Here is a 14,597-nt window from a genome sequence, read left to right on the forward strand (position 1 = left end):
GCCATCTGATGTTGCAGATAACTAACTTTGGCAATTCTATCCTGTGTCTGCTATAACTTCCTAGAAATACAAGGTCACTACTTTGCTAGTGATGTCACAACAAATGCCCTGAAACTGTTTGACTTCATTTTTTTTTTCTCCCAAGATGTTGAACTGATTTGCATGAGGCATTTTAGTCAGCTGTTATGAAATCCAAACAGACCTAAGGCTCTTGTTTTAATAACATGAAGAATTTGGGGAATTTAAATAGACTGTATTTGGCAGGGATGGGAGATTTTATACTTTATCAGTCAGGTAATCTTATGTTAAATCAACCCTAGAAGGTCCCGTGTAAAAAAAAAAAAAAAAAAAAATTAAAAATTAAAAAAAAAAAAATCCCTGACACTGGGATCCTCGCTGAGGTAAAACTGCTGCAGGGTTGAGTCAGCCCCAGCACCAAACTCATATCTAGGCCGCTGCTGGTAGGAGTCATGTCTGCTACTGACACACTCTTGTTTCTGAACAACAAACAATGCCAAACAGAGTCCCGTTGCCATGGAGACCAGTCACGGTGTTTTTGTGGCAACATTGTTGGTGTCGCCTCTCTATCAGGAAGACGCTCTGTCTGGGCAAGAGCGATCTAGTCATGATACTTGCCGTTTATCCTTTTGAAGGAGAGGTGGATTTCCTGCCCTGTTCGCCTTTTTTGTAAACACACCTCTTCAAAATGTGATACCAGGTGGGAGATAAAGGAGGATGCAGATAAGAAATAACTCATGTGTCCTTCATGTATAAGCTCCATACAATTTACTAGATCTAAACCATAATCTTACATTTTTCCATCATCCTCTAAATCCTGTTGTCCTACATGCACAGATCCCGATCCGGCTATTTGCTACTCGGCATGGAGGTCGTTAAGGGTATGAGGGTGTTTTTTAAAAAAAAGATTTATTTTTATCCACGCTGTTATCCCGTCCAGACTTAAACTCACTACTTTTCAGAACAGCTTTTTAAAGATGTCAGCAGCAGGCTTGATGTTATGTGGGTCAGTGGCTGATTTGGACACAGTGTGTTGCCACATGCTGTCCAGTAAGCAGCTGACTAACGCAGCGGTCGTCGGCAGTGTAACGGTGGTGGTGAGAGGAGGAAGGCTTGAACAGGGCTGAACTGTGGATGCACTCTGCCTCAACTCAGGAAGTAGAAGAAGAATGTGGCGTGTATGTGTGCTGAGACTGCTGAAATGCTTTTATTGCTTGTGTCAATGTGCATGTTTGTTTCTGTGCTTGGTTGCGTGTGTGTGTGTGTGTGTGTGTGTGTGTGTGTTGTGTGTGTGTGTGTGTGTGTGTGTGTGTGTGTGTGGGTTTGTGTGCATAGATGATTGTTGTGGACCCACGTGGGCATACATGAGTGTGTGTACAGGTAGGCTATATCTGTCTCATAAGTGCAGAGACATTTATGTGCATGAGTTTTGTACATTTATTATGTATGAGTGAGTTATGAAACTGTGAGAACCTTGCATGTGGTGTTTACAATGATTCTGTTCTTAGGCCTGTCTACTTTTGTTCGACGATATATAATGTCAAGTACAAGGCAAGTACACCCTTTAAAAGAACAATGGACTTTTAATTCTTAAGAACATTCAGACTTTACTTGTAGTAAGTGGTGGTGCGGCATGTGACTGATGAGCATGCAGTACTATTATCTGTTGCTGCAATTTACCAATGTTCCCTAAATGCCTCACATGCAGATGGTAGCTAGGCAGCCTGGAGTCCCCGCTCAGTTACTGCAGGTGTGTGGCCAAAAATGACTTAGTTTGAAAAGAGTAAAATAAGGTGTTATGTTGAAACTGAGTGATTTTATCTACCTGGGTGGGCCACCCAGGAAGAGCTCATGTATTGGAAGTGCTGGCATTTGGCTTAAACCTAAAATGTTCCCACACTGGAGCTGTGGAGTGCAGCTTTGAAACCAAGTCAAACTTCCAAACTTTCTGGCTGGAATTATGCAGTCCTCTGGGAAAAACACCTATTATCCTCGAGTAGCACGTTATCCTCACTTCACCTGATTCTCTGTGGAGCCAGGTGAAACTCAGACAGCAACACAGAGCATTGTAATGGTAGTAAAAACCCTGCTGTTTATTCTGGCATCATGTTGGCTAAAATGTTGGTGACATTCTTATGTATCAAGTTCAGCAAAAATGATCAAGGTCATGTCCATATATTATGTTATAAGTTGATAATGTAATTATCGTTATACTCTGAGTCTAGGTGCATGTGCTGGAGTAAGATAGGCCCGTTATGGGACTGTTGTTATTTTGCCTCTTTTTCCAGCTTGCCTCTCAATTTATAGACTTTCAGTTAAAAGAAGGACATTGTGTAACATATAATACATATAATACATATAATAATATCAAGTCCAACTGATTCTTCAGCAAAATCTTTAAAAGGAGCACAGGCTTTAATAGTTTTGATACATCCATCTGTCTTGGAAGTTATCGTTCGATTATATCTCAACTTCTCCAATAGAATCAAAGAAAGTACTTCTTTGACCCAGAGTTTAAACGAGATTTCCAGTGCGGAATAATTAGTCTCTGGGCCAACGGAGACACAGATGCATTTTCCCGGAGAGCAGTATATTTTTCTTCAGACAAACACTCCAAAGATGGCGGTTATGGGGCTAGGATGTACTGTCCCACTACACATATAGGTGTCATCTTCAAATCTAGGCTAGCTGTTTCCCTCTGCTTCCAGTCTTTATGCTAAGCTAGGCTAACCATATGCTGTCCACTTCTTTTTTTAATGCACAAATATGATATCGATATTCTCCACTCACTCTCAGCAGCGTATACTTTGGCCAGTGCAGAGGTAAAGTGGGTGGATGTAATATAATGCAGCAAATATCAATCAACTGTACATAGACAGCAGCAGGTCAAAGGTCAAACTTTTGCATTGATTGCCTTCAAGTCTTTTAAATAAGACATTGCTTTTGTCGAAGTGGAATTTAAGCTAAACAAGAGACACACACAGGTTTTATAAATGTTTATGTTCAGGAATTATGGCTGTCACTTAATTTATATTTTACAAAGGCAGCAAACAGCCTCATCTTTATGCACAATTTTTCCATCTGTGGTGTTGTATCCAAAATCCTTCCTCTCATTACTTCTCGGATGGTTCCCCATTCGAGCAGCATCCCCTACAAGGCAAAGGCCTTTGGCAGTCTGTTGGCACTGTGGATTTGGAATTATCATGACAGATTGAATAATTAATTTGACCCACGTTTTAACAGTTCAGATTTTAAATGTAATCTTTGTTTGTTTTTTTCATTATAAATGACCTGTGGCATCAGATACATTTCCTCTTGATTTGATTTGGATAAATGACAAACTTGTATCTGTGGACACACACTTTGAGCACATTTAATAATCTATTGCCAGGTGGCTGATTAGGGTTTCGATGGTCCAGCAGTTATATCACACCCATACACACCTCTGGGATTTAGCCTTCACCTCTGTTGGTGTGTGTAAAGCAGTTGAGTGAGTGGTGTGTATTCAAGTGTGCAAGGGCATGTCCTCCAGCTTCATGCCCTCTCTGTGTGTGTATGTGTGTGACTGTTTACATTCATGGATGTCTCACACTTTGCTACTTGTGTGCAGCTGGGTGTGTTGCAAAAAAAAAATGGACTGGAGCGCTGAGTCGTGACAGCTGCAGAATGTGTATGTTTTCATATACAGTCTATTGTGTGTGTGTGTGTGTGTGTGTGTGTGTGTGTGTGTGTGTGTTGTGTGTGTGTGTGTGTGTGTGTGTGTGTGTGTGTGTGTGTGTGTGTGTGTGTGTGTGTGTGTGTGTGTGAGTGTGTGAGTGTGTGAGTGTGTGAGTGAGTGAGTGAGTGAGTGAGTGAGTGAGTGAGTGAGTGAGCACCATTATCTATAATTCTGCGGTTCAAGCCCAGGCAGCCACTTTTAGCTGTGCCCTGTCTCACTCAATCATATGATAATGATCAACATTCAGCACCTCGCTCTCTCTCTCTGTCTCTCTGTCAACTCTGCTCGCTTTACCACAGTATCTACACTTCCCTCCTGTCTGTCTGTCAGTGTCGGAAGCCATGTGACCCCTCTTAACCTCCGTTTCCTAAAATAGCGCTGTGCTTATTGTGCACAATGAACGGTGAGCAGGAACAACAAAATTGGCTCCTGTTTGTGTTTTTTTTTTTTTTTTTTTCTTTAAGGAAGGGCCCAACACTGAGCACTGGTGGCTAATTGGCTGATACCAGCGTCACTTCCTGGAAGTGGGGTCACGCCATGACGAGTGAGCACCTGGGGGGAAACAGGGGTGATTGACCAGGGCTTGTTTTTACCAGTCACTGACCGGCAGGCGGACAAAAAAGGTGGAGCAAGGGATCTGGGCTTGTGGCAGTAAATACCCCCCCACCCAACATCACCACCACTCCCACCCCCTCCCTTAGGGCCTGTGGCATTGACAGAAACAATGACTCAGCTGTAGAATGGACAGAAATTGATTTTCTGCAGAAAGGTTAAATGAGCAGGCACTTTTTTCCCCTCACTGTAGAGCTTGTTTTTGTTTTGGCCGTTGGCTACTTTTGCGATTTTATTGTCTGTGCCTTCGTCTTGAGGCAGAAGTCAATTTGCATGTTTGTGATGGACATACCTTAATGCCGTTTTTTCTCAATTTAAAATAGTGTCTGGCTGTTAGAATAAAGGGAGGGTGAGGTAAAAGCCTCCATTAATTTGTCCGTCTTTGCACCTGTCATCATCTTAGTGGCAGAATGGACGAAACTCGTTGCCATGGAAGTCGTCTGTGTGTCTAGTTTTGAAGGAGTGCGTGCAGAAATTGTCATGCAAGTACATTATGAAAGGACCAAGTCTCCTACCCCGTCAACATATACACACACACACACACACACACACACACACACACACACACACACACACACACACAGAGCAACACAACACAACCTCTTGTGATGCATTCCTTTCTGACGTAAAACTCGCTGCCTCTGGGCTATAGGGGAAGCACAGGATGTCTGAGAGAGAGAGAGAGAGAGAGACAAAGACTGAGACAACAAAGCGAGAAAGAGAGAATCATTTATATGCGTAGAGAAAAGATAAAATTCATATTCGTGTAGTGAAAGAAAAGACAGACTGGAGAAAATAGATTTTTTAGTGAAAGACTCAAAAGAAGAAAAAAAAGAAAAAAGGAAAAGAGCGGCGAGCCCAGAAAGTCGGAAAGTGACTGCAAATAGCAGGAGTCTTACTTCCCTATAATAAGTCAAATTCTTTGCTGCTTCTCCTCCCTGTGTTTGACGGCCAGCCTTGCCCTGAGCGGTGCCCAGCCTGCCAGCGAAGGGGAAGAGAGGCACGGCTGCCGATCATACTGAGACATGTGATACATAGTCACACCACAGCAACCGACATCCTCAGCATTATATTCTATTTTCATAGATCTCGCCTGAAGAACCTTCCAACACTGTGCGGTTGCAGAGCGCTGGCTGGTTACCAAACTGTGTTTACTTATAGGTTATTATATTTTACAGTGTGCACTTTTCTCATTCTCGATTTCTCTATTTACGTCCATGTTTACAGACCGACTGTATGTGGACCAGTACTGAAAATCACCAGTCATCCAGATCTGATTGATCTGCTGTCAAGTAACAGTCCTCAGTAAATCCAGTCACTGATTCTGCTTTTTACTGAATCCTGGTGCTGATCATCATCATCATATTGTTTGATAAGTTGAAAGCAAAAACACCATTTCCAGTAGATGTGGGGTTTCATAAAGTCCCAGTGATCATGGTTTTGGTGAACTATAGACATCTAGTCAAAAATGACTAGATGCCAAAATAACTAGCCCATGCAAATATGTCTGTTTATGTATGTATGCTTATATGTCAATATAATATAAGCCTGTCAATATATGTTGATATTATACAATAGGGTCCAAAAGTCTGAGACCACTTTCCTTTTAATGTGAAGAAAATCAATGTCTTGTGCACATGCGCAAGACGTAAAAAACTGGACCATAGTTCTACCAGAGGTCAAAAACTCCACAGGGCACCTATAAAACAACAGTTGATCTTTCTGGTATTATGACATAATCAGAAACCAAAGTTTGAAAAAGTTACAGCCCATAAAGGCATTAGTTTCTCAGGCACTATACTCAATGCATATCAGCTGATCCCTGCAGAACCATGTCTGCAGAAACAGCTTCTATTTGTGACTCTTGGTTGGTCAACTTAAAGAAAACCCTTTTTTTCACCGGATCTGTGGAAATGGCGTTACCTCATTCTTAGTTTAAACTGCATCAGTGTAGTGTTCTTTTACCTCAGTTGAAGAACTGTGTTTGCTTTTGACATGAATGGGAGCCCAAGAGGCCCAAACAGTTATTTCATCCTGACAGATTTAAATGAGTTGGTTTTCTTTCCTTTATTTGACTAATGAAATACTGCACACTATATTTCTTTGTTGCAACTTTGTGTTCTCTGCTCAGATAAATATGAATTATTTAACTATTATTTCTTTCACTGCAAATCCTAAACCTTAAACAAACAAAGAAGTGACTACATGGAGCAGCACAGTGTCCATCAACACAAATAAGAACCTGCCTATCACCGAAATAGGAACTGAAAGATTGTTGTGCGATGGCAGCACAAGTCTGATTTGGATTGTTAACCAGTAGTGTATCAGTTTTGAAATTTCATAAAAGATGAAGAAAATCCTTTACTGTCCCAGTATGTTACAGTATGTTTTTTTCATAAAATATAATTATCTAATATTCAAAAGTTTTTTGTCACATCCCGAGATTTAACTAGCTAACATTAAGTTAAATAGATTTTTTTTTTTATGACTTATTGATATTCGCTCTGACCACTGGCATAATGCGTGCATGTTACGCCCAGGTACAACAAAACCCTGCATAGTCAGACTGGCTCTTGGACAAATCCCGGTGGGCCAGTGGACCATCAAAAATTCATAACATGTTTCCTGGTCCACACAGTCTCTTTACCGGCCCAATCGTTGTGCCTGTCATTTTGGGTGTGCATGATAGCATGCTACATGCATGTTCTGGACTTCCCGACCCAGTATATAATACACTGATGCACTGGAGCTACTGAACTCTAATTTTGAAAACGTTGCTTCCTCTCTATTGGCCCATGTGACTTACATGTTGAGCCAGTGCACTGACGACACAGGTCAGTTGAGGATGGATGCATCAGTTTGGCCCTGCTCCCAGTCATGCATATGATCACGACTCAGCATGCCAGATAAACCGTGCTATAGTCAGAGCCAGTAGAAATAAGAAACTATGTTTATGCATTGCAGCCAATTGCCTAACACTGATAATCTCAACCATTAAAAGGGGTGGAGATTAATGTTTTCACATTGATAAATCTAATGCAAATGAACTGTGTCATTGGGATACGTGGATCAGTTTGGCCTAAAAACAAGAGGAAGAGGAAGAGGAAGTGAGAAAGAAACGGAGAATGTATGAATGTTTGTGTCGAAGACTAAGCTCAGTTTAGTATGACTTTTTTTCTCAGTTACAAGCAAGGAATGTACACAATCTTCAAAATGATACATTTCATTGAATTATAACCACTCCTCATATTTAACTGTTTAAAACCTTGTCTTTCTTTCCTCCTTCTCTCTCTTCCTACCTACGTTTCCTTCCTCCCTCTAGTCCTCCTGGCTCAGCCCATAGAGAATGAATGTATGGAGGGGTTGACATTGAAGATCACTGACTTTGGCCTGGCGAGAGAGTGGCACAAGACCACCAAGATGAGCACCGCTGGCACCTATGCCTGGATGGCCCCTGAGGTCATCAAATCCTCCACCTTCTCCAAGGGCAGCGATGTCTGGAGGTTAGTGCTTGTGTGTGTGTTTCTGAAGTCTCTAAAGCTCGATGATATTTAGCTGCTGTGTAATTTACAATGGAATTCAGCGGAAGCAAATCCAGGCTTTTTATTATGTGCGCCGGTGTGCTTCCAAGGAATTTAAATTATCAAAGCCTGTTGTGCCCTTCATCATTTTTAAGAAAAGGGGATATGGATTGAGTCGTGCCACTGTAAAGGAATAGTTCAATATTTTGGGAAATACCCTTATTCGCTTTCTTGCTAAAAGTTTGATCGGATGTTAATGCCACACTTATATCTGGACCCTAAATATGAAGCTAGGGCAATTAGCTTAGATTAGCATAGGAACTGACAGAAGGGGGAATCAGCTAGCATGGCTCCACCACCATATACTTTATATACAGTATATTTATACGCATATATACTATGTTTAACTATGCTACAGTGCATAAAGTTTTAAAATGTTAAATGTAATTCAACAAAAAAGTCATAGGTTGTCTTGGTAACAGCCAAATATTATTGCTTGACCAAACCAGAATTTTGACTTGAGATTTGAAAACTCAGATTTGATCATGAGCCAATAAATAAAGCAGCAAGTCTGACTATCCACACTGTAATAGCAGTCACTGATAAAAGTGCTTGCTGACTGATATTAGTGTTTCTATGGTGACAGAGAACTCTCTGATTGAGAGGGATTTACTAAGCTTGTGGGTAGTGCAGGATTTCACAAGGATGTTTGGCATAAATCATTCATTGGTAATGAAATTGAAATGACACTGAGCGGTGGTCTTTACTGACAAATATTTTGTGGTTGCTCCAGAAACTAAGAGCTAATAGCCAGTGCACCTTTAAAATATACATAGTTTCAGCTCTACTGCCGATGCCTCTTACTGTTCCAGTCCTTTAGTCACACCAATGTAGCCACTCTAGAATAGAGGAATTTCACATGTGGAGTTTGAAAGATGTGGGAAGTCCCCCAACTGCATTATTAAATCTTGGACATTCAGTAATTGTGTACTAATTATCTGCAGTTCTACAGCAAGACAGCGGACCTGCTGCAGAGGTCTGTGGACAGAAAACATGATAGAAATAGAGGGGAAAGGGTGAAAGTGCAGAGAAGTGAGGGTGGGGTGGGGGTGGAGGGGGCAGTGATGAAGAGATGGAGGGACAGAGTGATTGATTGCAGCAAGGCCGCTGCAGCCATGTGATGGCGTCTCTTCAAAGAGCTGCTCTGTGCTTTGTTGTGGGACATGTGTGCTGCACACTGTCCCATTGTCTCCAGTATAGACAGAGAAGGAGGCCACACACCAGACCGAACCACAACCTTTTATCTGGGAATAGTTGTGTGTGTGTGTGTGTGTGTGTGTGTGTGTGTGTGTGTGTGTGTGTGTGGCCACATCTACACAAAAAGAGAAAATCCCTTAATTATGGTTAGCGGTTTTATAATAATGACTTAAACAACTGTGTGATTTGTTTAGAGAGGATTCATGATGGCTTTTAAGTGTCGAATATGAATTTGCATTTGCAATGAAGAAAGCAGGGGAATATATATAAATTATTTATTAAAGCAATAACACTTTCACGGCTATGCTGCGTTGTGGTTATAACAGTTCCTCTTATATGCTATGGTTTAATTTTAATCCTGCGGATTTGGACCATTTCATCCTTTCTTTAAGGGTTCTTTGCATTACCATACAGAGTGAAACCAATTGAGCATGCTGCTACAGAGAACCTTTTTCAAAGTGTCCTTGAGAACATCAAAAAGGATTCCTCTATAGTGCCAGCTACTTATGGAATTTTCTGGTACTTTAAGGAACACTATTCAGTGAGAGTGTGTAGTTTTTTTTTACTATACTAATGGGCTGAGGCCCTTCTCACTCGTCTCACACATACATCCTCTCACTTTCCATCTCCCTCATCTATTGACAACAAACCCACATAACCTCATTTTCACAGCAATCACTGCACAATCGGGAAAACAGAAAAATGTGGGAGTAGCAGTCAGGCAGGCAGGAAGCCCTGCTCTGAAAATGAACAGTAATCTTTGTTCTACTATTCTTTCTCATTTGTCCACGGCCGCTTGTCTCTAAAAGCTGCCACGCGGAGACGGCGACTGCCTTGGGGTGAGCCGACGAGCAGCAGTTTCTGCACAGTCACAGTGTGTGGAAGTTGTAATTAAAGACCTAAATAAAAAAAGGCTGCGGCCTTTGCTCTCCACTTAGCGAGCCTCCACAGTGCGTTCAGTCAAGACCGGGCGAGGGCTAATTGACAGTGTGGAAGATCCAAGTCCTTCACCATGCTTCATCTTCTTTGGGCACAGGGCTGCTCCCATTGTGTGGGCCCAAAAGTCTGTTTGTGTTTGTGTGTGTGTGTGTGTGTGTATGTGTGTGTGTTTGTACGCGTTCTGCATGCATGAGTTCACACAGCTTTGCAAGCACGTGTTTCATCAAGCAAAAATAGCTCCACTGCACAAATGTGTCTCGGTTCTGTACTGTCAATGCTAGGATAATGAATTTGAAAGTCATAATGTGTTGTGCAAAGCAAGACGTAGGATTAAGATTAGCCTTCTTTCATCTTGAAATATCGAAACACCATAGATGCCCAAGTGTGTAAAGGTGTTATCTTGTATGCCCAGTTCAGAGCTAAATGAGACACTATCCCTTAAAAAGTGTCACATATAGTTTTTAGTCTAGAAGTAGTTGTTTGTAATTGTGTCCTGAGAACTCAGGGTAGACTACTTTGATTAGTTTGTCACCTTCTCAAGTCACTGTCTAAACTAGAAATACCTCCTCGTGGTTGTATGCCTGTATCAAGCAGCTGGATATAAAATGTCGTCACTTCATTTTATCCTTATAGACATAAGAGTCTGAATATGTGAGTTTGGCCAAAAATGTGTTTTGTGAGGTCACACGGTGTCAGAAGGCGTTCCTGATGTATACCATTCACAAGACCTTGAACTTTGACCTTTGACCACCAATATCAAATAAGTGAGATGTCGCGTCCACAAGAATGGGACGGACAGACAACTCGTAAACAATATGTCTCTGGCTCAGACTGTCACCGGCGCTGAGACATAAAAGTCAATATGAATTTAAACCACCTATATTCTCAGGTAAAACCTGGCTAAAATAAGCTTGAAGTTATATTAGTCTATTATATCTTTTATATTAACAAAGGATCAAATGATTATGTATCTCTGCAGTTCCTCTTAGCTTTATAGAGTCTTTTAGCCTCCCTCAGCTTGTTGTTTTGGTTCTGCGACCCACAGTTTTGGTTCAGTTTGTGGAGACCAAAATAAACCAAAATAGAATGAATATTGGTCTTACATTCATTACATCACAACATAATGGGATAATATGCCAATGTTGGGTTTTCAGCTTGTTCCACTTCCCTGAAAATATTTTTTTAAAAATCAACTGGTCCAGCTTTAAAGCCACTAGAATTCAAAGAGTCCAGTCTTTTGCACCCCCTAGTGGTCGTATCCAAAAAGCAGCTGTGGCAGCCCATAGATCTGATCCGTGAACATTGAGTTGAATGATCTGCAAGTAAGACTGAAGTGAACTGGGATTTAATATAATCCTCGTGCTGGTAATTTAAGACTCATTGAGCTGTTTTTACGGTAAAGTCCATGATTAACCATAATGCTATTTACTGGAAGGCTTTTACTATGAAGCTGCTGCAGGAAGTATTTAGTTTGCACTGACAGCTCATGGATGTGAAAACATTCTCACATGGCAGTGGACTAGAAAGTAAAGTAGCGTAAACACAGATAGTCATTGTATTAAAAAGTTCAGAAATTAAATGACAATTTTGTTTCATATTGACATATTAATATATTTAAATATATTTATTAATATGTCAATATGAAACAAAATTTTCATTTCATTTCAGAACTTTTATATATATTTAAATATATTTAAAATGCTGATTTATGTGTTGCTAGATCCTGTATAACAAACTTGTTTCAGGATATATACTGTGTATAAGTTTGACGAGAGTTTTTACGGTCTCACGCCTTGTTGTGTGTGTTTTTCCAGCTATGGAGTTCTGCTGTGGGAGCTGCTAACAGGAGAGGCACCCTACAAAGGCATTGATGGACTTGCTGTCGCCTATGGAGTCGCTGTCAACAAGCTGACCCTGCCCATCCCTTCCACGTGCCCCGAACCCTTTGCCCAGCTCATGTCAGGTATGACATGTGTTTGCATGTGTAGAAATGTAATTGAATGTGCTCATAGCACTGTTAAGGCTGCAACTCTCAGTTCGATGGTGTGAGAGTACTCTTGCGTGAGATCACTGGTGTCCCCGGCACGCTCTCTTTCCATTTCCTCAAAGCTGGGTTGAAATTGAGAAAACAAATTCCTGTATGCTAATAACCTTGCCATAGAGAGGAAGTGTTTTGTGCTAGAGCTGTCAATATGTTTGTACCCATTTATATTTGCAGCTCTTGCTCTTGCTCTTGCTTCAAATTATAGAAAAATATCACCTGGGTTCTTTCTAACATGCTATCAGTCTGTCTTTGCCCTTGTTCCAGACATGCATCTGCCAAAAATCAGTTTTTACATTCTTTCCACATCGCCACCTCCCTTGATTTGTTGTCTTTTACGGTTGTCTTTAGAAAAAAAAAAAACAGATCAGAGCACAAAACCACCGATAGCCACCTCAGAGGATTAATTAATTATCGGATTGGTTTTTGATCTGCTTGTAATGCCCAAAGTGTTGCAGCAAATTATGCGAACCCCCTCACAGCAAGTTAATTAAGCGTAACACTTTGAATAAGTAATCATCTTGACTCTAGATTATGTTCACACAAGCTCACACAAGCGCCTGAAATATGTGTAAATAAAAATTAGAGGCGTTGCAGGATACTCATTCAACATGAAGGGTAATAAGTGCAGAAACATCCAACTCGGTAAATCATCTGAGTCTGAAAATGCTTTGAAAAAGGCTGGTACAATTTGACTTCTTTTAGTGCAGATCAGTGTGTTTGAGGATCATGGTGAATCAGTGAGTGACTTCCTTCTTTCAGGTCCCTCAATTCAAGAAAACATTTGAAAGAAGTGAAACTGTGCTGGAAACACTTGAATTTGTCTGATTTGTCTTGTTTGGTGTCAGATTTTTTTTGTAACTTGAGCACACAGCTGGATTAGAGTCTTTCCAACACAAAACCCCTTAATACCTGTTCTGCTCTGGTTTGGCCCTTTGCTTATTTACGGTATATTATTTTGTGCCAGTGTGTGGTCACCTATGCGTTCATGCATGATAGATTGGAGCTGTACAAGTAATAACCCCAGGAGTGCAGGTCTATAAATGAAACACTGTGGCGTGGAACCTGGTGTCTGACTGTGTCTGGCGTATGTGTGACAGAGTGCTGGGACCAGGACCCCCACCGCAGACCCAATTTCGGCTCCATCCTGGCCCAGCTGATGGCCCTGGAGCAGCAGGTGAAGGAAGAGATGCCGCAGGACTCCTTCCACTCCCTGCAGGAGGACTGGAAACTGGAGATTCAGGACATGTTTGATGAACTCCGGGCTAAAGAGAAGGTAAGGCAGGGCACGATCAGGGCATGATTGAGTGACCATCGTGTAGCTCTTTTTATTGGTGTACCTCCAGGCTTCTAATCTGTTGTTCTATACTGCTTACTTATACCACTTAGTGCAAATGAAAACATGTCGTTTGATGCTAATTTTATCTTTTTAACCGACTGAATATATTTGTGATGGTGTTGCTGTTGAGCTGACAGAGAGCCAAGGTTGATCAGCTAGTTTATCAAAGCATAAAGATGATCAAGGTCGAGGTTGTCAAACCTTGTAAATACTTGCTGCTTCACGTCATCACCAAACCTGAAACAAAAACCTTTATAGTACATCACAAGTATACTGATCTTATATCCATCTGAGCAAACCATTTGTTAACTGATTGATGTATCTGTTAGATTAAGGCGAAACAACTAGTGGGTTCATCAAAGATCATTTAATTAAAAGTCCCATTTTGTATAAAGGTAGATGCCCATGTGTTGTTTGATTATAAAGCAGGTCTAGGTTCTATATTAATACTATGAAAGTATCAAAGCGCTCAGTCCACAGAGAAATGCACACAGCCTGTATTCAGAAACTGAGCCTTAAAACCAGCCGCAGCAGTCACCACTCTCAGCCATGCCCCAAGCCCCGCCCACCTGGACCCACCATCCAACCTTGCAGGATTTGGTTTCTCTGAGTGTTTACATGAAATCTGCTATATTCTTATTGGATCACTCAGAAAACAGTCAGCTAATCAGAAAAGAGGCTTACACCCTCTTCTCTGCTGATTGGCTCATAGACCTGTTGTTACTAGAGCTCCAGAAAGAATCCTGAGAGAGGAGATGTAAAACTACATTGAGATGGTTTTTGGTTCTGAAAATCTCAAATATATCTTCTTATGGATCAACACCTCAAATAAAAAACAGGAGAAGAGGAAAATATGGAGCTTTTTAAAGATACATCTTTACAAAACTGAGTCATGGATGTATATTCCTCAGGCATAAACCTACTAATATCAAACTTTAAAGTAATTTATAATGCATAGCTAGATGAGATAATGTAAATAAATATATATAGCAGCTATATCTGCCACCATTACTTCGCCTTTACATTATTGAATCATACCTGAAAGAGAAACAATTTATCTCCACAAACAGCACATCACAGAAACATTAATTTTACTTTTGGATGTTCATTTTACTTTGAACTTTGTTTTCACTTTCATCAGTGTCTAATGTA

The 14,597-nt window shown here is 40.9% G+C and overlaps 1 protein-coding gene across 1 annotated transcript in view; it reads left to right on the top strand.

The window, feature by feature from the left end:
• The window catches only part of LOC130164149 (mitogen-activated protein kinase kinase kinase 11), a 54,967-nt gene that overhangs the window by 17,076 nt on the left and 23,294 nt on the right, over positions 1 to 14,597 (top strand). Inside the window, exons 2-4 of the mRNA XM_056368658.1 lie at positions 7,671 to 7,851; positions 11,880 to 12,028; positions 13,207 to 13,382. Coding sequence (XP_056224633.1) covers positions 7,671 to 7,851; positions 11,880 to 12,028; positions 13,207 to 13,382 — 506 coding nt within the window. The remainder of the gene's footprint in view (positions 1 to 7,670; positions 7,852 to 11,879; positions 12,029 to 13,206; positions 13,383 to 14,597) is intronic.

Source organism: Seriola aureovittata, chromosome 23, assembly GCF_021018895.1.
Source record: "Seriola aureovittata isolate HTS-2021-v1 ecotype China chromosome 23, ASM2101889v1, whole genome shotgun sequence".
NCBI lineage: Eukaryota > Metazoa > Chordata > Actinopteri > Carangiformes > Carangidae > Seriola > Seriola aureovittata.